General features: G+C 66.5%; 2 protein-coding genes across 2 annotated transcripts; one reads left to right on the top strand and one right to left on the bottom strand.

Annotated features, from left to right (window-relative positions):
• Window positions 1-11,268: 11,268 nt before the first annotated feature.
• On the bottom strand, window positions 11,269-20,007 carry LOC147582145 (uncharacterized). The gene is made up of 4 exons (XM_086702989.1): window positions 20,000-20,007; window positions 19,206-19,956; window positions 13,047-13,264; window positions 11,269-11,430 (listed from the first exon to the last, which is right to left on the bottom strand). The coding sequence occupies exons 1-3, from the start codon at window positions 20,005-20,007 to the stop codon at window positions 13,064-13,066; spliced, it is 960 nt and encodes a 319-aa protein (XP_086559115.1). The 3' UTR covers window positions 11,269-11,430; window positions 13,047-13,063.
• Window positions 20,008-20,656: 649 nt separating this feature from the next.
• HMX1 (H6 family homeobox 1) lies at window positions 20,657-25,159 on the top strand. Its single transcript, XM_086705549.1, has 2 exons — window positions 20,657-21,120; window positions 23,817-25,159. The coding sequence occupies exons 1-2, from the start codon at window positions 20,727-20,729 to the stop codon at window positions 24,473-24,475; spliced, it is 1,053 nt and encodes a 350-aa protein (XP_086561675.1). The 5' UTR covers window positions 20,657-20,726; the 3' UTR covers window positions 24,476-25,159.
• The last annotated feature ends 609 nt before the right edge of the window (window positions 25,160-25,768 follow it).

The following is a 25,768-nucleotide window of genomic DNA, read 5'->3' as shown; positions in this document are numbered from 1 at the left end:
TTCCTGCTGCTGTGTGGCCTTAGTGACTTCCCTGACCTCTCTGTGCCTCCATTTCCCCATCAATGAGCAACAAGCAGGGGCGGGGGTGGGGGGGGGGGAGCTTATCACACCAGGCTGCCGAGAGAACTCAGTCACCAGGTTTGTAGAAAAAGCCCCCTCGACGCCCCACCCCACTCGGCCTCCCCGTGTGGAGTCAGGGAAGGACGGTTCATCTTGGACACTGCCTCAGCCCACTGGAACTGAATTTCCAAAGTCAGGTGCGAGGTCACGGGCGGAGGGCCCCGCGTCCGTATGGCTCAGGCTCGGTCCAGGCTGGGGCCCTCGCCCTTTCCATCCCCCTGCAGCCCAGCTGGGGGCCGGGGAGGCCAGGTCAGGGTCTGGCCGCAGGAGGGGACTCAGCTGTGTTGGAGGCTGGGGTGGAGCCCCAGTCTGGACCTTGGACTCTAGGACCCAGGAAGGCTGAGCTGGGAGAGCGCTCAGGCCCAGTAGGTGCTCACACACACACACACACACACACACACACACACTTAAAGCCCCCTAAGTTCCCGGAACTCCCAGGAACCAAGGTCCTGCCTGCGTTTCTCCTGCTGAGCTGGGGCTGGGTCCCTTCCCTGTCTGCGTGCAGCTGGGTCCCCAGATGAGAGAAGAGAAGCCCCTCGTGGTGGGGGTAGGAGCAGGGCGCTCTGTGGGCACCCTTACCGGCCCTGCGACCCAAGTCGGGGCGCATTCAGGTATCAGCCCGCCTCCAAGGCTTCTCCTGCCTTTGAGGCAGGTCGTCTGCAGAGAGAAGTTGGTGCCTCTGCCCGGGTGGGTGAAGGAGCCTGACTGTGGATCTCCACAGAGGCTGCCTGGGTCCCTCGGCTTCCCCAGACCCACGGGTTCCCCGAGTCCACAACGTCAGCGCCCAGCACCATCGAGAGGCCTGGGGCATTACGCGGCTCCTCTGGGCCTCCGTTCCTGTCCCCGAGTGGGGGTGAGCGCCCGCATCCTGTGCCCCCGCTCTCCCAGCAAGCCACACCTGCCACGTGATCTCCATCATGGTCCAGAGAGACGAACTCCTGGCACGGAGCGACGAACCCAGAAACCCACAGGCGTGGCTGGACTCCGGTGGTCCCGAGGCTTATGTGATCATGGGGCTCCCGTTTGAAAAACAGAAGGACATAGCACTGTTTGTTTTGGGGTTTTCTGTTTTTTCTATTTTTGAGAGAGAGAAGGAGGGAGGGAGAGAGACAGACAGACAGAGAGAAAACACAAGCAGGGGAGGGGCAGAGAGGGAGGGAGACACAGAATCTGAAGCAGGCTCCAGGCTCTGAGCAGTCAGCATGGGGCCGACGTGGGGCTGGAACTGTGAGATCATGACCTGAGCCCAAGTCGAAGTCGGACTCTTAGAAGTCAGAGACTGGAGGTCACAAGCTTAACCTACTGAGCCCCCCAACCCCCAACCCCCATTTTTGTTTGTTTTAAACAAACCATACGTCCTGGTGAACACCTGGCTTGGGGTCCCTGAGGCCTGGGAAGGGGTCCCGGTGATGAACAGCCCTTGGTGCCTCCTCGTTCACAGTGAATCTGCCTTTGAATTTGGGTGGCCAGACCCCGCCCGGGACGCCCTTCTGCAGCCCCCGGGGCCCCCCGGCCCTGCCCAGCGCCCCACCTCTCGTGCGCAGTGGGTTGTCCCCTCAGCCCACACCTGCCAGCCTGCGCTCAGCTGCACTGTCACCGCCGGGAAGGTTGGCCTAGGCTCAGCCCCGGCCGGGAGGGACCCAGGCAGCTGGGCAGAGGCCACAGGCCTCGGCCTCAGAGCCGAAGGGAAGGTGGGGAAGCAGACGGGAGGAGGGGGGGCTTGAGGGGAGGCCTGGGAGGCTCTGCAGGTGCCCAGCGTCCCTGTCACTGGCCCAGCTGGCGCTCCTCTAGAGTCCCCAGCGCAGTCGGAGACAGCAGCCCACAGGCCACCTGGGAGGACAGCACAAGCCAGATTTGCGGGGACTGACAGTGACCCACGCCTGGCAGGCAGCCCCAGGACAGAGCACCTGGTGCGGAGCGAGAGGCTTGGGAGAGGCCCTGCGGGGCTCGGGGCGGGCTTCCGGGCCTTCTGGGGACCCGGACATCCCTGTCACTGCCTGGAACGTCGTGATGCTTCTTAAGTTTTGAACAAGGGTCTGCATTTTGCCACAGAATTGTGCAGCCACAGAGGCCCGGAGAAGAGGGAGCCTGGGTTCCCAGGGCGTGTCAGAGCCCAAGAGTGCAGGGCCTGGGGCACAGCTAGGCCTCCCGCTCCGTGCCTTGCCACCCGGGGAGGATGGACGGGTGGAGGGTCTCCGTTCCTCATGGCCCTGCCTAGGCCTGCCGTGTCCCCCCTCCTCCCCCCACGCCAAAGCCGCAGGCAGCCCCTGCCGGGGTAGGGGGTCAAGGCTGGGCGGGAAGGTTAAACAAGCAGAGGGCGAGGGGGGTGGGGCTGCATGGGGAGAGCAGCCGCGTCCCCAGCTCCCGGGGAGTCCTGCCGGGGGAGGGGAGGTCATCCGCGGGAGCGGAAGGCCACCTGCCCCTGGGGTGGGTGGGGGGCGGGGGTGATCAGCGCGGAGTGGGGGCCGCCAAACGGCAGGAGTGCAGGGCCTGGGCCCGGCCCGGGTAAGACCAGGACAACCCCGGGCAGGCGGGTCGGGGCGGAGACAGCCGCGGCGGGATCCAGGCCTGGCGGCCAGAGTCGGAAACTCCCAGGTGCCGCCTCGGCGGCGGGAGATTTCAAACCACACGAAGAAACTGGAGCCCGAGTGCTGGGGTGACAGCCGCGACCCGAGGGCAGAGGCGGGGCACGGGCGCGTTAAGGTAGGTCTTTGTTCTTGCCGCGGAGATGCTTTCGGCCTCGGGGAAGGAGTTGACCCGCCGCGTGTGGACCCGGGCGGCGCAGGCGGCGCAGGGGCGCGGTTGCAGGTCGGGCTCGCGGAGCCAGAGCGGGCGGGCGCCGTGGGCACCGGGGCTCCCCGCTGCCCAGACTTGGGCGCGGCCTGCGCCGCGCTAGCGCGCGGGCGTCGGCCGTGGTCTGCAGGCGACACATCCCTGCCGCCCGGCGAAAGCAGCCTGGCCCCCGAGGTCTCCCTGGCGGGCTTGCCGTCGGCGGCTCAGCCTCTCTGCCCCCTCTGCGGAGACTCGGTTTCTGCCTCGGGGGATGGACGCCAAGGCGGCTCCTGGCAGAGTGGCCACGGGGCAGGAGGGCACAGCTGAGGGGGACGTGGCGGATGCCACTCCAGCAAAGGCCCGAGACGAGCGGGAGCACCCACTCTGGGACCGCAGGGCCGAGTCCGCTCCGAAGGCGCAGAGGCTGGGAGGGGGGCGGCAGCCCAGAGGGGCCGGGAAGGGGGCGGTGGGGTATCTCCGAGCTGGAGCGGGGCGGGGTGGGGGGTCGTTTCCCGGGACGGTTTCGCCCCAAGCGCTTGGGGCTCCCACACCCTGACACCCAGCCGCGCCTGGCCGCAGGTCCCCGGCCTGCCCCTCGGGCTTTGTGCCTGCGCGAGCTCGGGCGCCGGGGGCTTCACCCGTCGGACCCTAATTCCCACCCGGGGCAAACAGGTGCCGGGTGCCCCGGGGACTTGCCACCACGGTGCGCGCCCGCTGTGCGCAGTCATCGGCCCGCGTCCCCGCGAGTGCGTCCAGTCAGCAGATTGCCAGCGCCGCCCTTCCCCCCACCCCCCTCCGCTAAAGAGAATCGGAGGAGGCTTCTTCTGGAGCGAGGCGCCGACCTACGGGGTTGAGGGCAGTCATTGGCCACCAGACCCAAGCTGCCTGAGGTCCCCAACAGCATCAGGAGTGGGAGCGCGGCCACAGGGTGTCCTCCCTGGAGAGGGCACACCGAAGTCCGGGGAAACCAAGAAAGAAACCCAGATACCGCGGACGGAGGCGTCGGATCCTGCTTAAAATATGAGCAAACGCTGCAGGCTGGGCGGAAGGAGGGTTCGCGGATTCGCGGATTCGCGGATTCGCGGATTCGCGCAGTTAGCCACCCGCCCCCACCCCCGACCCCTGCCGCCGCCCTCGGAAGTCCCGGCCCCGCCGGCCTTTGTGCGGCACCTGCGCGGGTGCGCGCCGGGCGGGATGTGACAGGAGCCCGGTGTGGGGCCAGCACCGCTTGCTTCTTCCCGTGGAGCTGCCCCGCGAGCCCCCAGCTCTCCGGCCGGGGCGGTGTCGCGGGAGGGGGTGTTTCGGGTCAAGTCAGTGACAGCGCTACCCGTCCCCCCGCCCCACCGCCCCGAGAAGCTGTCCTGAACTGCCAGCGCCTTCTGCAGGCACCGGTGTTTGAGGGGTGACCCTGCGCTCCGCGTAAGGAGCCTCGGTCTTGGCCTCTGTGAAATGGGGCTAACAGGGCCTCCAGGGCATAACCTGGGGTCTTTTGGATGCCAGTGCAGGGGCTCGCTGGGCTTCTCCCTCTTCCCTCCTCCCCACCCCCCCCCCCCCCCCCGCAGCCCCAGGAAGGCCTGGGACCAAAGCAGGCTTCCCCACCCGCAGCTCCTAAGACTCCCTGGTTGGCTCTCCCAGCCAGGCTCCCCGGATTCGCGGCACTGCGCTGGGAACACCTCCCATGAGCTGGAGGCCTGAGCTGGGACCGAAGGGAAGCAGCTCTGGCTGGGAGGGCTGCCTGGAGGAGGTGATGCGCAGGCCGCACTCTGAAGGTTGGTCTCTGAGGCCGAGTGCGCCCTCCCACCATCCTCCTTCCCCGTGTCCCCTGGGTCCCCTCTGTGTCCCGCTGAGGACACTGGCTCGCTGGCAAGCATGTGGCAGCAGCTGGGACTCACCCCTGCAGTCAGCAAATGTTTGATGAGTGGCTTCCTCGTGCCCAGCAAGGTTCTAGGCCCTGAGGACCCGACTGGCAGTGAACTAAAGCCGGGCTGCCCTGGAGGGGTTTGGGGGGTGGGGTGGGCAGGCAGTATCCACACTGCAGGCTGTGAGGACAGGCCGTGTCTGGGCGGGAGAAGGAGGCATTTGAGCTGGGCCAGAGCGACAAGACCCCTGGCTCCGCGCTGGGGGCGGGGTCGGCGGAGCAGAGGAGGCACAGGGTTTGGTGTCACCGTGGGCAGCCGGTGGGGAAGGGACAGGACCTGGCGGTGGCTGCCAGGCTTTATGAGGCAGGTGGAGAGGCAGACTGCGAAATGCAGGCGCCGCGGGGCCTTCCCTCAAAGCCGAGGCCCTGACTGCCGCCCACACGCGTGCCTACAGGGAGATCACAGGACTGGCTGCCCGGTGGCCTCGCCCTGCAGCTGACCACAGCCTCCCCTGGGTCAGTGCAGGCACGGGGTGCGGGGGTAAGTGGCCCTGCAGCCGCCCTGTGAGGTCAGGATCATTGTTGCTGCCATTCTCTAGATGGGGAAACTGAGGTTTGAGTTGCTCGGCAAAACAGCGTTAAGCAGAATGGGAGGAGGTGTGCCTGATCTGGGGTCCACTACCGAGGTCAGGCCAGCTGGCACGTACCTCATAATCCCAGGGACAGCTGGTACGGGGGAGACAAACCCACTGAGGCCAGGTTCTGCCCAAAGACTCGGCAAATTCACATTCAAAGGAGAGCAAGCTTGAGTCTTCCCGTGCTGTCCCGGGGCAGCCGCGCAGGCGGTGACTGGGGAAGGGGAGGGGTGTGGAGCCATAGCTCACCCCTGCCGCTGGCCACAGCCCTGGGAACCAGCTCCCGGGCTAGCACAGGACCCCCACACCTCAGCCGGCCTGCGCAGGCCCTGGGGAGAGGTGCCAGGGACGCCTGGGCCGGGGCGGGGCGGGGGGGGGTGGCTGGCTCCCCCATTAGCTCTGGGTCAGCAAATGGATGGGTGTGGGATTGGGGGGGGATCTCGGGGCTGGGCAGGCTAAGCCGGTTAAATTAAGACAGCGTCAGGGGTGGGGAGCCCAGGAAACCCTCCCGCCTCTGGGCTCCCAGCCCTGTCTGGGCCCCTCGTGAGCCCCTTCACCTGGACGTCCTGCCCTGGACAGTGGGGACGGCGACAGCACCCGTATGAGGACAGCTCTGCTGTGGTGCCTCACTGCTGGGCCTGTGTGGAGCCCTCAGCTGGGGGCTCGGCTGGGATTTGCTCCTCGGCTGCTCCCTCCCTCTTTGGCGGAGAGGTGACCTAGGGAAGGCCCTGTCTTCTTGGCCTCCGTGCCTCCCTTTCCCCCAGGGGTTGGCTCTCAGTGTTCAGTTGAAGGCAGATGAGACCACTGGTCCTGGAAACTATCGGCAGGATGGTCTCAGGGTCCCCCGGGGCGAATCCCGACTCTGCCACCGTCCGTGGGGGCCCTGGGTGAGTGCCACCACCTCTCAGGACCTCCGCTGCCTTCGGCAGAGCCTGGACAAACCCGGGCCAGGCGCCAGGACCACGCATCAGAAGGGTAGCGGTCCTGCCCACTTTTCCCTTTTCACTTCCTGTCCTTGGACTTTTCTGCCTCCTGCTCCCCTCGATCCCTTTCGCCCACACAGGGAGGAGGAGGGAGGGAGGGAGAAGGGGAGGGAGAGGAAGGGAGGGAGGGGAGGGAGGGAGGAAGTTTGGGGGAGAGCCCCCACGTGTGCACTAGACCCCAGAGGTTTCAGCAGGGGCCCCAGAGGTGTTGACCCCTGGGCCCCGCCGGGCAGGGTCTCTCCCTGCGCCAGGACCCAGTGTAGCCAAGTCCATTGGGCCGCCCGCTGGCAGCGGTGGCCGGGACCGTGTCTGAGAAGCATCCCTGAGAGGCAAGGCAGAGGCAGCGGAAGTTCTAGAAATTCCAGGAAAGGCAGCCTTTCCTGGGGTGGGGCCGAGCAGGCCCAGGGCGGGCGTGGGGCTGAGGAACTGGGGGCCGCCGGACCCTGAGGGGCGTTTCTGATTTATGTCCAGAATATATGTTGTCCACCTGCTTACACCTGCTCTGGGGCTGTCTCCGGTGACGGTGACCCTCGGCAAAGCCCTGGGAGGAAGCAGCCCCCCCCCCCCCGCCCCGCCCCCGCCCCGGGCGCACTCCACTCCTGGCTCATGGATCCGCCACTCCCCGCGTCACGGCGAGTCTGGGGCCACGAGCTTTGCCCACTCAGCTCTGCCTCCCCTGAGGGGAGTCCTCCCTCAGCTCCTCCCTGGGGCTGTCCCCCCCCCCCACCGTGGGGCTGCCCCGCGGCGCGGCGGGGCGGGGCGCCTGGGACTGGAACTGCGGGAGGACTCCCCGCGGCTGCAGGGGAGTACTCTGCCCGCAGCCCCGCACTCACAGCGGGCCAGCCCTCCCTTTGCCCTCTGCAGAGGTCGGTGGCTTGGACCATTTTGCATCAGCTCCGCCCCCCCCCCCCCCCCCCAGGCCGCGCAGCTCATTTCCTCCTGGCGCCTGGTCCCCCCACCCCCGCCCCCATGCAGAGCGGTGCCAGGTGCGCACGGTGCTGGGGAAGCTCGGCCACCTGGGGTCCCTCGCGCTCTCCCGTCGGTGTGGGGGGAGGCGTGGTCTCCGCCCTCCAGGAAGTGGCTTTTCAGCTCCGTGGCGGCGGCGGACATAGCTGTCTCTCAGTCTCCTCGCGGCCTTGGGGTGGGGGTGGGTCCCCAGTGAGCTGCAGGGAGCGGGGGGGGCCGCTGGTGCCACTTAGCTGCCAGAGGAGGGGAGGGCGCGGCCGCCGTCTCAGCCCCTTGGGGGCGTCCAGGTGCTCTTTCTGCCACTTGCACGGCTTGGCTGGGTCAGCCCCATTAGCAGGGGCATCATCCCCCTGAAAAAACTGAGGCTCCAGGGGGCTGTGGGCCCCGAGCTTGGGCGTGGAGTACCCTGAGGCCGGAGAGCGGCTGCTTGTGGCATCCTGGCCCGCCGCGAAGGACAGCCCCCGGGACCGCGCAGGGCAAGGGCCGAGCTGCTTTCAGAGACCCTGCGCTGGCCTTGCAGGGCGGCGGGGCTGAGACCCTGGCAGCTCAGCACAGCCCTGGGGACACCCACCTCGGGGTGTCTCTGCAGGCCTCAAATGAAGGTCTGTCCTTACAGACTTCCCAGAGGAGCTCCTCCCCTCGGTGGAAGGGGGGAGGGCGCGCCTGGGGTCTGATCACGGCCCCTGTCTGGGAATTACATTAAAAAATATATTTTTTTAACATTTATTTATTTTTGAGAGACAGAGAGAGAGCATGAGTGGGAGAGGGACAGAGAGGGAGACACAGAATCCGAAGCGGGCTCCAGGCTCCAAGCTGTCAGCACAGAGCCCGATGTGGGGCTCGAACACACGAACCGTGGAGGGCTCTCTGCCCTCCACCTTGTTTCCGGTTTTAGGAAGAGGAATGAAAGTGAGATTTCCACTGAAACGTGTGCCAGACAGGCCAGGCTGGGCACTCCCCCCCCCCCCCCACCGCCGCTGGCCTCCTCCGCTAACCGTGGGCTCAGAAACAGCCAACAAAACATGGGCTCCCCTGGATGCCAAGGCTGCTGCTGGCCTTGAACTTGGGCCCCCTGTGGCGGCGATCTCGTCCTTGATGGATTCTGGGTCTCGGGGGACGCTGTTCTTCCGTGGCTACGTCCTGGGTCACAAAGCTTGGGTGAGAAGGACGCTGGGGCCTCGGGACCCCTCCCGCACCGTGTTTTTCGTAGGGATGGTGTGAGGATGCAGGGCGGTCCTAAGGGAGGAAGCGCCCATTCGCACACCTCGGCCGAGAAGGGTGTCCCTTCGAGCCAGTTCCCGAAGTGTCCTCAAGGTGGTGCTGTTGGGACAGGACCCGCTCCTCCAGCCCCTGCGTGGCTTCTGCTTTTTAAGCTTTCAGAATAAATTAGCCTTAGGTGCCTACCTCCTCTGCGCTGCAGAATTCCAGCAAAATCTGGTTTATTTAGAGATTCGGGTCCAAGAAGCTATTTTGTTTTAGCACGTCCTCCCCTGGCCCCGGGAATGTAATGTAAGGCGATTTGGACCCTCGCTGTTTCTGGACGCATTTATTCGGGAGTTACTTTCCGGCCGGCTCTGCAGACCACTGTCGCTGTGCCGCGAGCCGCTGGGGGCACTGTGGGCTGAGGACCAGGCCCCACCTTGCACGCGGCGGCCGCTGGTTTCCGCCTGCAGCGGGGACGCGGTACAACCTGTTCCGCCTCCCACCTCGTGACCCCCGCCAGACTGGTCCTTTTGGGGTGCCCCACAGAAGCCGGAAGCTTCACCCGTCAGGAAGAATGGTAAGCACGGGGGCTGCGGGCACTGGGTGAGGTTAGAGACCCGCCAGGAGGCCGGACCACACCCCTGGGGGGCCGGCGGAGGGGCGAGGGCGCAGGGGATGGCTCGGCGGGGCGGGGCGCGGCGCGTCGGGCTTGCTGTCAGCCTGAGGGGCGCGCACGTGGACAGAGGCTTCTAACGGAGGGGCGCAGGCAGGACTGGACTCCTCCCCACCCCCTCAGGCATGAAGCGTTCGGGAAAGCTGCCATCACCCGACACTCCTCGACGGCACGGGTTTGGGGTGTTGTGTGAAGTCAGGTGAGCGGCACGTCCGACCTGATGGGTGCGGGAGCCCAGCAATCCAGCGCGCCCTCCCCGCCACCAAGGGGTTCCCCTCCCTGCCCACCCCTGCGTGTCCAATCCACACGGCTGTCCCCAGGCAGACTCTGGCCAGCCTCGCGGGGGCTCAGCCCAAGGAGGGAGCCCCGGGGAGAAGCCAGCAGCAGGAGCCACGTGCACGGGGGAGACGGGATGCCAACCACGCGGCCACAGCGTGACTTGTCTGACGCACTGGAAACGGGGTCTTGTCGACGAAGGGAGCGGATCTCTGGGCCCACGGCTCCTCTCCAGACACACACACTCCCCTGGACGGCCAGCCTGGCCAGCCTGCCTCAGCCCCAAGTGTGTGCACCGGCCTGGATCTCTCCCCTTCCTCCGAGCAAGCGGGCTCTCACAGACTGTTGCTCACACAAGCTGGGACCCGGCTTCCGAGGCCCAATATTTCTGTTCATCCTCACGAGTGTGAGTAAAGGGGACGGCAGGAGCAGGAAAAGAGGTGGTGAGCGATCTTGTGTGGTAGTGAGTTCCCTGTTAGGAGAGGTGTGCGAGCAGCAGGTGGATGACCCCTGTTAGGAAGATTCTACAGTGAGCCGTTGTTCAGGACCCTCCCTCTGAATTAATTTTCCAGGATGATGTCCAGGCGTGGCTTAAAGCCCGCTTTCTGGCTTGCCTCACCCAGGCCCAGAGAGCAAACGACGGGTGTACCCGGTGAGTGTGGAGGGACCCCGGCCCAAGCTGCTGCACTGGGGGCTGGTGAGGACGTAGGTGGTGTCGTGGGCTGAATAACGCCCCCCAGAGACGGCAGTCCTAATCCCGGAAAACACACACGTGACCTTGGGTGCGAAAAGGGTCTTTGTAGCTGCGATTAGTTGAGGATGTGGAGATTATCCAGGATTACCCACATGGGCCTTAAATGCAATTACACGTATGCTAATAAACGGGAGACAGAGATCACACACACACACACACACACACACACACAGGGAAGACAGAGGCAGAGGTGGGGCAGGGCGGCCACAAGCCCATCACTGCCTAGAGCCCCAGAGGAGCACGACCGTGTGGACACTTGATTTTGGCCCAGCAACGCCGACTTCCGGCCCCCTGGACTCTGAGATAATCCATTTCTGTTGTTTTAAGCGGCCCAGTTTGTGATTTAGTAGCGTGGCCAGGGCCGGGCGCCCCCACAGGAATGCTGGGGGGGGGGGCTCGCAGCCCCATGGAGCTCGGGCGGGGCCAGGGAGGAAACCCGAGCCTCCTCTCCTTCAAAATCTTTTGTCACACTTGAGGTGTCAAACTCCTGCCAAGGGCGGAGCGGATGTTCCGAGCAGGCCCTGCAGCGAGACGCGGCTCGGTGGGGGAGCATCTTGGACGAGGAGCTGGCTGGCGTCGGTAGGGTCTCCCGGGGCCGGCCGAGCCTCCAGTCCCGGCCGAACCCTCTGGAGCAGCCCAGGCTGGAGGGCAGATGATGACAGAAGGACTGGGAAGTGATTCCACTCTCAATTCGCCCCTCCGTCGGGCAAGAAGGCTCACTGGACCGGGGTGAGCGGGGTGCTGACTGCCTCTCCCCGTGGGGGGGGGGGGGGGCTCGGAGCCTTGGGCCAGGGGCTAGGAGGCTGGGGGACAGTGGTGCCTGCTGATGACAATGTCACTGATCGGGGTTCGAGGGGGCGAGCGTGGGGTGGGCGGTCCGGGCTCAGAGGGGGCAGGAGGAGGGAGGAGAAGGTATAATCTCATCAGCGCACAGCAGCTGTGTGCGCTGGCTGGACTCCAAATGCAGTGCTCCCTTTCCGGGTCTAGACTGCCCGTCCACCCACAAGGGGGCCCGGTGGGGGGTGACGAAGGTGAGGGGCAGGGACAGCCCCTCACCTTAGGTGCCGCTGTGTGCCCATTCGTCTGGCAAAAAAAAAAAAGAAAAAGGAGGTATGCGGCCTGTCGGCAGGGGTGCGGAGGAGAGGCGCCCCGTTCACGGGGCTGGTGCAGGTGTGAGGCGCGGCAGCCGGCTGGAAAAGCAGGGTGGAAAAGCGTATCAGTGGCACACGCACGTGCTACTGGGCCCCTGAGTCCTGCTGCGGGGTTTTGTCCCATAGAAACAGAGGGAGCCACACTGAAGGGGACAGGGACACGCTCCCGCGGGAGAGGACGCAAACCCAGCGTTCCGTGAAGCTGGACACTAGGTCAACGCCGTGGAAAGGAAGACGGGGGAGAGTGTGGCCCACCCGCCACGGGATGGGCGCAGCCGCCACGCGGGTGACAGCCGAGCCGCGCACGAAGTCACGCCCTGGACGGAGCCCACGTCGAGCAGCGACTCCGAAACCCTAAGGCATCTGCCGTTGCCGCCACGCACGTCTGTGTCTCCGCGGGTCTGTGTGGGGTTGAGTGGGTCCGGGGGGGAGGGGGGAGGTGCCCCCGAGGTGGGCGGCATGGGTTTGCAGGGGCACAGGTGTGGGGGGCGGACACTGAGGGCGACCACGGCAGAATGCACGTGAGCCCAAGGCCGCGCAAGGGCGCAAGGGGCACAGACAGGGTGTCCACCTGTGCGTGCAAGGGACAGATGTGTGGGTGCGGGGCTGGGGGGCGTGCTGTGAGGGTGGCCGTGTGGAGGCGTGTGCAGATGCGTGAGGGTGTATGGGGAGAGGTGTGCGTGTGGGTGTGGGTAGGCACTTGTCTGTGAGTGTGGGGGGCGGACGGGGGTGAGAGTGTGTGTGCATGCGTGTTATACGTGTTTGTAGATTACGTGAGCGTGTACGAGTAGGTGCGTGGGTATGAGGGTGTGTGTGTGCGTGCGTGTGCGTGTGTGAGGCTGTGGATGTGTGATGGGAGCAGATTGTGTAGGTGTGTCTGGGGGGCGTGGGTGTGTGAGGGGTGTGTGTGCGTGTGTGAGGGGTGGGGGCAAGTGTGCGGGGCGTGGCTGGAAGACAGCGGGGGACGTGGGGGGTGGCCGTGCGCCCGAAGGGGAGCAGGAGAGGCCGGGGGGCTGCCGAGCCCTAGGGGCGGGTCTCGGGGTGGCGGGTGTCCAGATGGCCCGCATTATCTCCTTTACATCATCGCGGACTTTTCACATTTCCAGATCCTCCGTGCCGGGCATGTATTATTTATACGATACGAAAGTTCTTCTGCGGTGGAAAGAGATTGGGGTGAGGGCCCCGGAGGGCCGGGGGAGCGGGGCAGGCGCCTCGCCTGGGCCGGGGGGGCCCTCGGGGACGCCCTCATCCGTGTGGCCCAGGGACCGGCCTCCGGGGACTCCCTCGGCCCCTGCTTCCCTGGGTCGGGGGCTCGGTGCCCAGACAGTCCTGACCTCGCCGGCCCCCTCCGCCCCCCCTGGGGTCCCCCGACCTCTCCCCCACACCGTCCCCCCCCCATTCCACCGCGGGGTGGCCCCGGCAGGATGACCCTCACCACTCTTCCCCCCCAGGGGATCACTTTGGGGACGTCTTTCTCCATTTCTTTGTTTAAATTCAGTAATGCTCGCACCTGGCACAAAACCCAAATTGCGCCAAGGTACAAGCAGTATGACAGCTGACACCGTCTCACCCTCGTCTCCGGGAGGGAGCGTCACCCAAGGCCCCCCCCCCCCCCCCCGTGCGTCCCTTCCCACAAACACCAAGGCTGTACTCACGCGGGGGCTGCTGGAACTCAGGGCCACACGCTGGGGGTGCTCAGGACGGCAGAGAGCAACTGTCCCTCAGCTGTGGAGTCCAGAAGTCCGAGATGGGGGTGTCCGGGGGCCGCGCTCCCCGGAAGGCTCCCGGTGGGGTGTGGGCCCAGTCCTCCAGTCCTCCCTGTGCTGCCCCCCCCCCCCCCCCCCCGTGCGTCTGCCTCTTCAGCGTGCTCTTTCTAGAAGGACACCAGGATCAGAGGCTGGGCGACTCCAGTGTGACGTCACCTTAATTACGCCTGCCCCCAAATCTCAGGACTCTGTCCCCAGCTCGGGTCACATTCTGAGGCACTGGGGGTTAAGGCTTCAACACAGGAATTTCGGGGGGACGCGATTTAGCCCCTCACAGAAGCGGGCGCAGGGGAGTATAAGCGAACATACCTTATGTGGGTGTGTGTGTGTATATGGACCTCGTGGTATGTGCCCCCCCCCAATTTCTCACCTTCTGTGCTCTGGCTTGCTTCCTTCCCCCCCATTCCCACAGGTGGGGGTCTGCTATCGAGAGCACCCCCTTCTATCCCAGGCTGCAGGAGGAGGCAGCGTGGCGAGGAATCACCGTACTATTTACATACCCAGCTCCCCGCGTGGGCTCTCGGTGGTTCTCCATCGTGGCCTGTGGCAGTGAGTTACCTCCGGGTGGTCCACGGCCCTGCCCACGGTCTTTCTGGGGGAGGGGGGGGGTTGTGAGCGTCGTGAGGTCACACGTATGTAGCCCCAGACGGGGGCCTGCCCACAGCTGGGGCTCCGGGAAGTGCTCGCTGAACCCGCTGGGCTGGGCGTGGGACCCACTACTGTGTGTGGGGAGGGTGAGGGGTGGGGCCCTGCGGCAGGGACACCGAGCAGTGTAGGGGGGGACGTTCCTGGGAAGAGGCTCCAGCTGGCACCCTGCACGGGGGTGGGCCACAAACGCGGCCTGCTGGGCCATCCGTTCCAGGACCAAAAGGGGCGAGCCCGCCAGACCGTGGGGTTCCCACGCTGGCGCTGGCCGGCTGAGGTTTCCAGAAACTCCACCCCCCCCCCCCAGCGCCTGGGAAGAGGTTCCCCACACTGTGGTCCCCGCCCTTATTCCAGACTCATTTCTCCAAGTCACTTCCGATCAAGGTCACGGGCAGCCCAAGCTGTCTGAGGGCCCCCAGTGGCTGGGAGGTAACTCTGAGCACAAGTCTGCTCCATTGAGGAAACCAAGCCCCGCTTCCCCCGGACGGTCCCCTTCATACTGGACCCAGACGTGCCTGCACCCCTGAGCCTCAGAGACCACAGCGTCGCAGGTCTTTATTGAGGCAGGAACCGGCAGCATCCGGCCAGGTGCAACTATGCAACACGTCATCACGCTCCAGAACAGTCCTGACACGTCCATCCAAGGAGTGTTTTCTGGAGCAGCAGTTTTGGAGACATTGTGTCCGGCCCCAGGGAGCCTGGTTATGCGCATTTCCCGGGGGAGAAAGTGCTGCTTGCTGGGTCCCAGCGGTGGGCGCTCTGCAGGGCTGGGACCCAAATTCTCACACGGCCCTGAAATGCACTGAGAAAAAAAAAACAAAAAAACAACCTGACGGGTGGATGGAGGACCGGATAGACGGGCAGATGTGGAAAAGCAAACGTGCTACCGGGAAGAATCTAGATGTAGGCATTTGGGTGTTCTCTGGCCAATTCTTTCAACTTTCGCACGTTTGAAAGTTTTCAGAATAAAACGTTGGGGAGAAAACATACCGCCTCGTGAGTGAGAGTTATCAGCAAGGTCCAGGGTTGGGGGCGTCTGCTCTGGGGCGGGGGGAGGCATGGGAATCAGGTGGGCGCTCACCCCAAGAGAGGACAGGACAGGACTGGACGCGGCCACCAAGCCTGGGGTAGGGGTGAGCAGAGGGGGCCGGCCCAGCTCTGGCACAGGCGGGTGCTCCCCGCAAAGGCCCTGACTGACGGTTGGAGATGGAGGTGCCTCTTCGCACGGCTCCCCATTCCCAGGGGGGGCTCTGTCAGGGCCGCTGACCCCGCCAAGGGGACAGGGGTTGGCACATCTTTTCATCTGGCCCCTCTCACGCGAGCTGTCAGTGGGAAGGGCTGGGCCCCTTCCGGGCGCTTCCGTGGGGAGGGGGTGTCTTCAGGACTGGCGGGGCAGCGCCGGTTGGTTGGCGGGGTGATGCTCGCACCCCCCTGCTCCACGGGCTACGGTGCCCAGGATGCCATCTTGCTCCTCCCACCCCTGCCCTCCCCTCCCCCCACTCCCTCCTCCCCCCCACCTCCCCCTCCTTCTCCCTCTCCCACTCCAGGGACGGGAACCCTGGGAACCATCCCCTTGACGCCTTAGGAAAATTAGCTTCCTCTTTCGAGTGCTTAAAATGGGGGACTTTCACAAGGAGGGATGTGGCTCGAGCCTCAAACGCAGCCCAAATAATTTTCAGACATTTGGTCTTTTTGAGAGCAAACATTCGGATTATGCACCAAAGACCTGCCTGCGCCATGATCTCCCCCACCAACCCCTCGTGGTGGACTCCGTTATCCTCGCTTCCCAGCAGGGGTGTTGGGGGCAGGGTCGGGCCCATGGCCACGGAGGGGGGCTCAGCAGCTGAGCTCAGTGCCTGACTGCGCATCCGGACAGCTGCAAGGACACTTCGCGCTGGCTGTGATGTGGGGAGCAGACCATCTGACAGGCCGGTAAGGAGGCACTGGGGCTCTGCCCGCGGCCCCGCTCGGGCCCCCCGCACCCGCTGAGGGACCCTGGAGACGGGGCCCCTCGGCACGACCGCTGCCCTCACTTGGACCCTCCCTTGGGCTTGGCCATCTCTCATCCACTCTGCCATCACTTCCAGCCTACTCCTATGGCTCTGCTTTAGCCCTGACACCTCCCTGGTTATACAACCTTCAGTGGCTCCCTGTTGCTCTGCAAACTAAGAACCCTATGCTCTAGCTCTCCGCACACAGGCCCTCTCAACTGTAACCCATCCCCGCTCTCTCCTCCCCGGCAGCAGGTCCCCCTTCACACCCCTGCCCCTGGTGTGCAGCGACCTCATGCTAGGAATAACCAGAGAACTGCTACCTAAAACAACCTGGCTCCCCCCCTACACACACACACACACACACACACACACACACGTCACAGGGCCACACACGAAAGTCGGGTACAAGCAAGTGCTGGTGAGGGCAGGGACACGGGGAGGGCTACTCTGAAGTCTTTCTGAGGTGCTGAGTGATGGTGCATCTGTCCAGACCCTCACCGGGGAGCGCCATCCGGGGCCACGCACCCCTGCACCACTCTCAGAAAGACAGGCAGGTCCGCCCCTCCCCCGTGATACACACCGATGGCAGGAGGGCTGGCTCTCCACCCCTCTCCTTCTCCCTCCCCTGCACCTCCTCCCTCCTCCTTCCCCCTCCCCCTCACTCTCCCCTCCCACACCCCTCTCCCTCCCCCTCAGCCCCTCCACGTTGGGTCTGGGAACCCAAGTGGCGTGGAAGCCAGGTCTCGCGGAGGAGACCCAGCCTCAGCCCCAGATAAATGAGCCACCGGGCTTCAGATGCGTCTGTTTAAGTCTTCGAGTGTTCCCGCCAAGGCCCCAACATCATGCACAGGAGTCAAGGCATCCCAAGCCCCGGACCCCACGTGGTTGTTGTATACCCCTAAGTTTCGGGGAAGTGTGTGATGCAGCCAGAGTAACCAGGACAAGGCGGCACGGCAGCTGGGTCAGTACCCAGTGATTTACAAATCCGTGCCACGCGGATCAGCACGGATCTCAAAGTTCTCCTTTCAGGGGGGGAAATAAGGGACAGGGGAGATACATACACAAGAGCACGGGGTGGGGGTGCGGCGGGCACGAGGGTGAGCTAAGGCCAAAGGGATAGGGGTGAGCGAGGACGGAAGCACAAGTAAGACGAACTGTAATTCAAAAGTGGACATTCCCGGGGCGCCCGGGGGGCTCAGTCGCTTAAGCATCCGACTTCGGCTCAGGTGGTGACCTCGCAGTTTGTGAGTTCAAGCCCCTGCATCAGGCTCCGTGCTGACAGCTCCGAGCCTGAGCCTGGAGCCTGCTTGGGATTCTGTGTCTCTGCCCCTTCCCCACTCACGTTCTTCTCTCCCTCTCTCAAAAGCACGTAAACGTTAAAAAAATTTTAAGTGGACATTCCCTGAAATTATTCCAACCCCCCCCCCCCAAATAGCTTATTAAGACCAAACAAAGCAGGTGGACACCGGCTGCAGGTTGCTGACTCCCGATGGGACCTTCCGGGATTATTCCCACGACCGCATCTCTGCCTCGCAGGGCACCGTTGACGACCGGCTCTGAGCTAGGCACTTGGGACACAGGTGCCAGGGCACAGCCCCTGCTCACTGTCCAGCTGAGAAGGCCACCCGGCGTCCTCTAGGACGGTTTGCTGGGATCCCACCGTGGTCCCACTGCACAGGGGAGAGAGAGAGAGAGACCCAGAGAGGAGAAGGAAGGACAGGAATGGCCAGAGAATAAGCGGGGGCGGCTGCCGGGTGCCTCACCGACACGGAGACACAGGCACGCTCCACTTCTGTGCCCCAGGAGTCTCTCTGCCCAGAGCCTGCCCACAGGGGATGGCAAACGTGAGCTCTGGCCCTCTGAGCGCCAGAGCCTGGGCTCAGGGCCCTAGGCGGTGGCGGCAGTCTCCAGACAGCGCCCCCAGGGACGAGTGCCGGAGACCGTCCGGGCCGGAGAAGGGCCAGCCCCTCAGAGCTGCCCGCGGGTCTGAACGCACACAGCCTCGGTGGTGGCGATCCCCGGTTCCCGCCTCTGCAGACGGTCCTGTCTCAGAACTGGCCTCTCCTCCCACCTCGATGCAGGGCTGCCCTCCGCTCCGGCTCTGGGACCGGCCCTGTGCACGGCGGCGGGAGGCCTGGGCAAGCGCTACGCGGCGGGCGACCTCTCGCCTCCCTGGCCGACCCCACGGCCCAGCGGCGACCATCTGCCGCTCTGCACTGCCCACCTCGCGCGCTGGGGCTCCGCCGTCACCGTTGTCGTGACCGTCTCGGGGACCCGGCGCCGGGCGCCCCAGCCGCTGCCCCGTGCCCGCGTCAGGGAAGCGCCCTCTGCAACCCCCACAAGGCCCGTGTGGGAGACACGAGAAGGCCCACGCGCCTCCGCTCGCCTTCAGCCCGTCCCGACCTGGCGGTGCGGCAGAGGCAGGGGGGCGACCCTGGCAAGAGAGCACTGAGGCTTGGGTCCCCCGCCTGGGCGCACCCAGCCCTCCCCCCTCCCAACAGCCTGTCACCGCGGGGTGCTGACTCCCAGAGGTTCATAAGAAACAGGATGTGAGGCGAGGCGCCCCCCGCCCCTGCCCCGGGCCACACCACTGGAGAGCAGAGAGAACTGAACCCAGACTCCGGAGGAAGCCCCCACGCTTGGAAATCATGGCAGTGAGGGCACCAGCCTCTCAGGCTTGAGGTTCGAGAAGTGTGCTGAAGGAGGGCCCAGCACAGCTCCCCTAAAGTTGGTGGTTACGTCCCCACAGCCATCGTCTTCTTATCCGGGCACCTCTCGGGCCTCAGTTTCCCCGACTCTCAGAAATGCCCTCTGATTAGACCCTGTGGTCAGCTCCCACCCACCCAGCTGGCACTTCTCTTCCCAAAGGACTGGGGTTGCCAGCTCTCCCCTTGGCTCAGCCCCTTCTGGCTCGACCCCTTGGAGTCTCCCTGACCCCAGGAGCCCCCAGAGTGTAATACTTGGAGACCCCAGCTCTCTCCACTCTTGCACAGTGTCCTCATCTACAAAAAGGGGGGAAGAGCCCTCATCTCCTTGTCTGCCTCCAGGCTGGGGAGAGCCCCTGTCACCGCCAGGCTTTGCCCCTTCTGGGGCGCGATGTGAAGGCCAGAGAAGATGGGCCCGGCATCTGGTTCCTGAGGCTGCAGAAACCCCCTAATCCCCCAGAGGTCCTTCCCATCAGCCTCGGGGAGAAAACCGGGGTCTGGTGAGACGGGCCAGGGCAAGCCGGCTCCTGCAGGTACTCCAGAAAAGGCACACGGGTGCGCAGCGTTTCACCTCCGCGGCTGCAGGCCGGCAGAATCCCGCGGGCTACGCCTCGTCCGGGCCGGCTCCGCGGCCTTGCCACTCCGCTCCCCCGTCCGACCCCAGGCCCAGAACGCCGGAATTCAGGCCTACCAGAGCCACTTACCACACGGTGTGGTCTCTCCTCGCCTCGCCTCTGTTTTCCCCTCTGGAAAATGGGGTTGATGCTCCCGGCCGCCGTGGCTGATCTGAAACTCGGAGCGCCGGGGGCCGGCCTGCAGCCGTCCCGGGAGAACGCGGGCAGCACGCGGTTGGACAGGGGCCACCCCGGCTGGCACTGGGAGGCAGAATGTAGCTCTCTCTCGGAGAAAACCCGCGTCCGGTGAAGCCGGCTCCACCCGCGCGACCGCGCTGCGACCCGGTGGCTGGCGTCACCTGCTCCCGGGCAGAGCTGACACAGCCCCGAGGTGGCGGCGTGGGCCGGGACGCTTTTCTGTCGCCGCGCTCCCCGCTGCAGGAACCGGAGGAGACTCCCCACGGGTTCAGAGTCTAGAAACGGAGGCTCAGTGAGGGATGGGGCCTGCCCCCCCAAGACCTGAGCGGCCAGGGGCACTGGCTCTCGCCCCCACCCCCTTCCTAAGGCCCGAGCCTCCCGGGGAGCGGGACGGCGGGGACCCGCTCTCCGGGAGCGGGACCTCGGGCGCGCAGCGGGCGGGGCCACAGGAGTGGGGGTGGGGGCGAACACCTCCTTACGCTCTGAGGCTGAGCCCGGGAACGAGAGGGTTCCATGCACCCCTCCCCCCGCCCCGGGGCACTGAAAACACTTTATTACGCGTGGGCACCGAAACCGGCCGCAGCCTCGCAGCCCTGAAGCCGGCTGTGGCCCGGCCTCTGGCGGTGCTTGGAAGTCGCGGGGTCTTCACGCCCCGCTCGCACGCGCACCTCCCCACGCGCGCACACCCGCACATACCACACTCGCGAGCGCGCGCACACTCACTCACGCCCGGCGCAGCGCTCGCCCCGCCGCGAGGCAATTACGGCCGTGGCCGGGCGCTGATTGGCCAGCACGGCTCTCTCCGGGGCCCCGCGGCCAATGGGCTGCCGCCCGGCCGAGGCCACGCCCCCTCCCACCCCCCACCCCCGGCGCGGGGGCGGCGCGGGCCCGGGCACCGGATCACGCGGGGCCCGCCTGGCCGCGACCCCCGGCTCGGGCTCCCCGCGGCCGCCCCCACCCCACACCCGCCTCGGCCGCGCGACCGCCCGCGCGCCCGGGTCCCGGCGGCGTCTCCAGGCCGCGGCCGCCCTCGGGGGCCCCACCCCCACCCCACGCGCCCCCCCCCCCCCCCCCGGCGACCCGCCCGGCCCGCGCCGCCCCGCCCCCGCTGGCCCCTCCCCCGCCCCTCCCCGCCCCCAGCGGGGCCGGCCCTGGCGGCGACCAGAGCGGCGACGTGAAAGGCGAGCGAGGCGGCTGCCCGGCCGGCTGTCGGCGCGCACCCGCTCCCGGCCCAGCCCAGCCCCGCGCCGAGGCCGCCGCCCGCCGCCCGCCCGCCGGGGCCCGACGCCAGCGCTCCCGGCGGCGGCTGCAGGGCCCGGCCCGCGCGTGCGCCGGGGGAGCCGCGCGCCCCTGTCCCCAGCGGGGCCCGGGACCCCGAGGAGCCCGGCAGAGCCCGACGGGCCCGCGGCCGCGATGCCGGACGAGCTGACGGAGCCCGGGCGCGCCACGCCGGCCCGCGCCTCCTCCTTCCTCATCGAGAACCTGCTGGCGGCCGAGGCCAAGGGCGCCCGGCGCGCGGCCCAGGGCGCCGGCGGCCGCGAGGACGAGGAGGAGGACGACGACGACCCGGAGGACGAGGACGCGGAGCAGGCGCGGCGGCGGCGGCTGCAGCGGCGGCGGCAGCTGCGCGCGGGCGCGGGGCCCGGCGGGGAGGCGCGGGCGCGGGCGCTGCTCGGGCCCGGCGCGTTGGGCCTCGGTCCCCGGCCGCCCCCCGGGCCCGGGCCGCCCTACGCTCTGGGCTGCGGCGGCGCGACGCGCTGGTACCCTCGGGCGCACGGCGGCTACGGAGGCGGCCTCAGTCCGGACAGTGAGTGAGGGCGCCGGGAGGGGTGGGCCGGGCGGTGTGCTCGGGGACTTTGGGTCCGTCGGAGGCCTTTCTGGGCCACCCTCCTTCTTGTGTGCAGCGGGGCCCCAGCGGAGCCCCTGGTGGGGGCGGGTTTGGGGGCCCAGTCCCTGGGTCAGGGTCCCTGTGCGGGGAGAAGGCTTTGCAGGGCTCGGGCTTCACCCATCGCCAGACTCTGCGGGTCCCAGGGAGGCTGGAGAGCCCGCGGAGAGGAGTGTGGGGACCGGGGACACCAGGCAGTGGACGAAGAGTGAGGGAAGCGGGGTGGAGAAGGAGGGAGAAAGAAAGCACAGGCTGGATGGGAGAAGAGGGAAGGACGGGGGAAGAAGGAGAGGGGTGTGGGCAGAGGGGAGCCGGGAGAAGGGAAGTCGTAACAGCAGAACCCTCCGGCTTCGGTGGAAAGACGGGAGGGTGGCAAAAGAAGGGAAGACAAGCCGAGCCGGAAGGGGCAACGTGAAGGGGGCTGGAGCAGAGGGAGCCACTGACTGGGGGTGGGGGGGTGGGTGCTGGACACACCGGCAGGAGCATCCGTGCCCCCACTGCCCCATCTCCTCAGAGAGAGCCGCAGACAGGGCCTGGGCTGCTTGGGTCTTGGCCTTGGTCCTCCCGGGCACCATGGCCGCAGCTGTGCCAGGCAAGAAGGCGCCCCTTCTGAAGCCCCCAGTCCCACTCCTCTCTCTTCCTTTGCTACCCCTCCCCCTCCACGTCTTTGTTCCCCACTGAGGGCTCAGAGGCTGGGAGTGGGGGTTCTCAGCCCCAGAGCCACTCATCCCCCCCCCCCCCTGGGGTCACTGCCCCGAGGGGACCTGCCCCTTGGAGGAACACCCCTGGGAGGAACACCAGGGAGTCATTCCAACTCTGGCCCCCGGGCTTGGCCAGCACCCCACACACCATAAAGTCAGCTGTGGACTCTTACAGGCTCTTGCTCCGAAATCCATTAGTGTGTGCTGGGGGGGGGGGGGGTAGGTGGGCCAGATCCCTCTCACCTCTTGGATAAAGCCCCTCTCTGGAGTGGGAGAGACCATTTTGCAAAGGGACCCACCTCTCAGAGCCCATACCCAGAAAGTCTGGGGTCCCCACCCCTCTCACTTACGCTGGGCCAGGTCTCAGTGGTTTCCCTGAAATCAGGTGACCAAATTTAGTGCCCGTCCGTGTTTCTGAAAAGATCTGGCAGGGTGAAACGTGTCCCCCAGCTTGCCCCAGAGTTTCATCTCCGCCTACGGCCCGGTGGCAGCTCCAGGAGATGTGGTTCCCCATTTCGTGCGATGCGGGTCAGGGTCCAGGTTTCCCACCGGGGCTGGCAGGCCTGGCCGGGTGTCTTGTAGCGATGGGGCCTCTGTGAGTCTGGGGGCTTGGGGTGTCGGGGGAGGGGGGTGGCGGCAGAGGCGCCACTATCTAGGGGCCCACAGCCTGGAACCCCACTCCTTGTCAGCACCGAGAAAGCTCACAACACCGGGGTTGGCCAGGGGCACACGCAGACCTGCTCACCTCTGTGAGCACAGGGGTATGGCCAAGCACACACATGAGCCCAGCAGTGTTTGCGCGCCTCAGAGACGCTCACGTTGCCGCCACACCGCTGTCTTCCCAGGGCTGGCGGGGCCACACTTCGCTTAGACTGCCCCCCTGCCACGCCTTGGCACGGGAGCCTCAGGCCCAGGGGAGGCGGAGGACGAAGCGGCCTGGGCCCGGCTGGGACCCCGCAGGCTGGCCGCTGCCGATTTCCAGCCGGCCTGGATTCTGGGCCCCCCGGGGCGACCCCTCACCTGGGAGGGACCACCCCTTGTCAGCCCTGGGGGGCATCTCCTTGTGGGAGTTTGGGTGAAGCTCAGAATTTGCAGCATGAGCTCAGGAACCCTGTGGCCTTCTGTGACCCCGAAGCCACAGGCTTGGGGTGCCGTGCAGCTGCTGGGTGTTTGGGCAGAGCCCCATTTGTCTGTGCTCCCTTTGAGCACGACTGGGGGGAGGGCGGGCGTGTGTGTCTCTGTGGGCACTTGGGTGAGGGGTACAGGAAATGGGGAGTGAGTGGCCCGCCAGCGTCACCTGGAGTCTGGGGGATCGTCTGCTTTCGTTCGTTCTCGGTCTTGGGACGTTTCTGTGCAGGCGGGAACCGGGAACGCTGCGTCAGTTTCCGAGTGGTCGGGGAGGGGTCACTGCAAGTCTGCTTCTGTGTCTGGGACGCGTGGTGCGGGCCTGGGTGCTGGGCAGTCAGGGAACCCGTGTGTTTTCCAGTGCGTAGGCGCCTCGGAAGGACATCTCTGCTCCAGCCCTGTTGTGCCTGCGAGGCCTTTCCGTGGTTCAGCGCGGAGGGAGCCAGTGGTTACGGGAGTCGCTCTCCTTTCTGCGTTTCTGCCTGCGTTTTTGTGTTTCTTTCTTTCCCTTTTTTTTTTTTTCCTCGTCTTTCCTCTGTCCTCCATTGTGGGTGTGCACTTGTGAGGGACAGTGAGCCGGCCAGCCTGCTGGTCTTGGAGCTCACCTCCTCCCGGCTCTTTCTGCACCCCCTGGGTGAGAGACGCGGGCCCGGTGCGGGGTGCAGGGCCCTGCGCAGGGAGTGCTTCCCTGCCTGCAGCTGTGGGCGAGCCCGTGGGGGGAGGAGCCGGCCGCAGAGATTGGGTCTGGGCATCAGCCCCGGAACCGACCGTGTGCCCCTCTCTCCTCTGCAGCCAGCGACCGGGACTCACCGGAGACGGGCGAGGAGATGGGCCGCGCCGAGGGCGCCTGGCAGCGCGGCCCCGGGCCGGGAGCGGTGCAGCGAGAGGCGGCGGAGTTGGCGGCGCGGGGCCCGGCGGCCGGCGCGGAGGAGGCGGCGCAGCTGGCCGAGGCCCCGGCCGCGGCGGGCGAGGGGCGCGGCGCTGGCGTCGGCGTGGGCGGCGGTCGCAAGAAGAAGACGCGCACGGTCTTCTCGCGCAGCCAGGTCTTCCAGCTCGAGTCCACCTTCGACCTGAAGCGCTACCTGAGCAGCGCGGAGCGCGCCGGCCTCGCCGCCTCCCTGCAGCTCACCGAGACGCAGGTCAAGATCTGGTTCCAGAACCGCCGCAACAAGTGGAAGCGGCAGCTGGCGGCCGAGCTGGAGGCGGCCAGCCTGTCCCCGCCGGGCGCGCAGCGCCTGGTCCGCGTGCCGGTGCTGTACCACGAGAGCCCCCCGGCCGCGGCCGCCCCCGGGCCCCCCGCCGCCGCGCTGCCCTTCCCGCTGGCGCCCGCCGCGCCCGCGCCGCCCCCGCCGCTGCTCGGCTTCTCCGGGGCCCTCGCCTACCCGCTGGCCGCCTTCCCGGCGGCCGCCTCCGTGCCCTTCCTTCGGGCGCAGATGCCCGGCCTGGTGTGAGCCCCACGCGCTGGGCCCGCTCCGGGTGCCCGCCGGGGACCCCTGGGGCGCACCCGCGAAGCGTGGAGGGGGGCCGGGGCGCTCCGAGGGCCCCTCTGCCCGCCCCCCACCCCCGTGGCAGGCTGCCGCCCTGGCCCGAGTCCTGTCCCAAGCTCGTGCAGAATGTAACGGGGGCGTCTTCGACCGTGGCTTCCAAATAGGCCGGATCCCTGGCAGGGATGAGGGCATCGCAGAGAGGCAGTGCGCCCGGCAGGCAGCCCGGAGCCCCACAGGCCAGGCCTCAGCCGCTCGCAGCCAGCGCGGGCCCAGTCCGAAGCAGGCAAACGGGCCGTCAAAGGTGCTTGGAAGCCACCGCTCCGCGTCTCGCCGCCCCCCTCCCCCAGCACAAACGTCCCTTCCCAGGACCGCGCGGAGCCCAGAGGGCAGGCCTCAGGAGGACTGTGATCAGCCTCACGGCCTTGCCGGTGGGCCCAGCAGAGGGGAGCCCCAGGGAGAGCGCCCATGTGCAGGGGCCGGGGAGAAGACCCCGCCAGGTGGCCCTTCCGCCAGACTGTCTGCTCTGCGCCCCCCGGGGCGGACGGGAGCTCCTCTCCCGGGCTGCGGCCTCCAGTTCTTCTTGGCGAAGACTTTTTTAAAAACGAATCTACTTATTTGCGTAACGGAATAAAAGGGACGTTTTCTGGACGTTTTCTGCCGCTGTGTGGTCCCTGGGGCGGGGCCCCCTCAGAAGCGCCTGTCCCTCCTTCCTGGAGCTCTTTCCAATTCGGGAGCCCAGGTCTGGGGACCTCCCCCGGACAGGAGGCCCAGCAGGACCTCAGGTGGGGAGGACGAGGGGACCGAGCGTCCTGTGTCCCACGGTCCTGGGGCCTCCACAGAACCCGAAGCCATGAGTCGAAGCACCCGCTGGCACCCTCCTTTGGCGCAAGCAGCAGGCAGCTATGTGGCTCCCACATCCGAGTCCCCGTCCTGCGCTAGCGCTGAGAGTCACCGTCACGGCTGGCATACCCGCTTTTCTTTAGGCCCAAACAAAACACAGTCCCAGCAAGGTCAGGGGGCAAATGCGGCTCTCCAGCTTCCTGTCCCCCTGAGCCATCCGCAGGCTCTGGCAAGCTGGGGACTGAGCCGATGGGCTCTGAACAAAGCTTACTCCAGTAGCCTGCATTACGGTGGCCGCCAGCCTCCATCACCCCCCCCCCAAGACCGGATTTCGGGGTGAATACAGGGTCCCCTGTGAGGGTGTTTGGGAGGGTCACTTCTGTAACAGAGTCCGGCCCCCTTGAAAACCTGTCTCTG

The sequence above is a fragment of the Puma concolor genome, chromosome B1, assembly GCF_028749965.1.
Source record: "Puma concolor isolate L17-30 chromosome B1, mPumCon1.1.hap2, whole genome shotgun sequence".
In the NCBI taxonomy this organism is placed as follows: domain Eukaryota; kingdom Metazoa; phylum Chordata; class Mammalia; order Carnivora; family Felidae; genus Puma; species Puma concolor.
Note: the sequence above shows the minus strand (reverse complement) of the source record. Positions and strands in the feature narration are given on the sequence as shown.

What these genes read in the sequence shown, in the direction of transcription:
- HMX1 (XM_086705549.1), top strand. Translation starts at nt 20,727, where the DNA reads ATGCCGGACGAGCTGACGGAGCCCGGGCGCGCCACGCCGGCCCGCGCC. An exon ending in AGGCGGCCTCAGTCCGGACA is followed by an intron (nt 21,121 to 23,816) that starts GTGAGTGAGGGC and finishes TCTCCTCTGCAG; the next exon opens with CCAGCGACCGGGACTCACCG.
- LOC147582145 (XM_086702989.1), bottom strand. An exon ending in AGGAGAGACCACACCGTGTG is followed by an intron (nt 13,265 to 19,205) that starts GTAAGTGGCTCT and finishes GTGTCCTTCTAG; the next exon opens with AAAGAGCACGCTGAAGAGGC.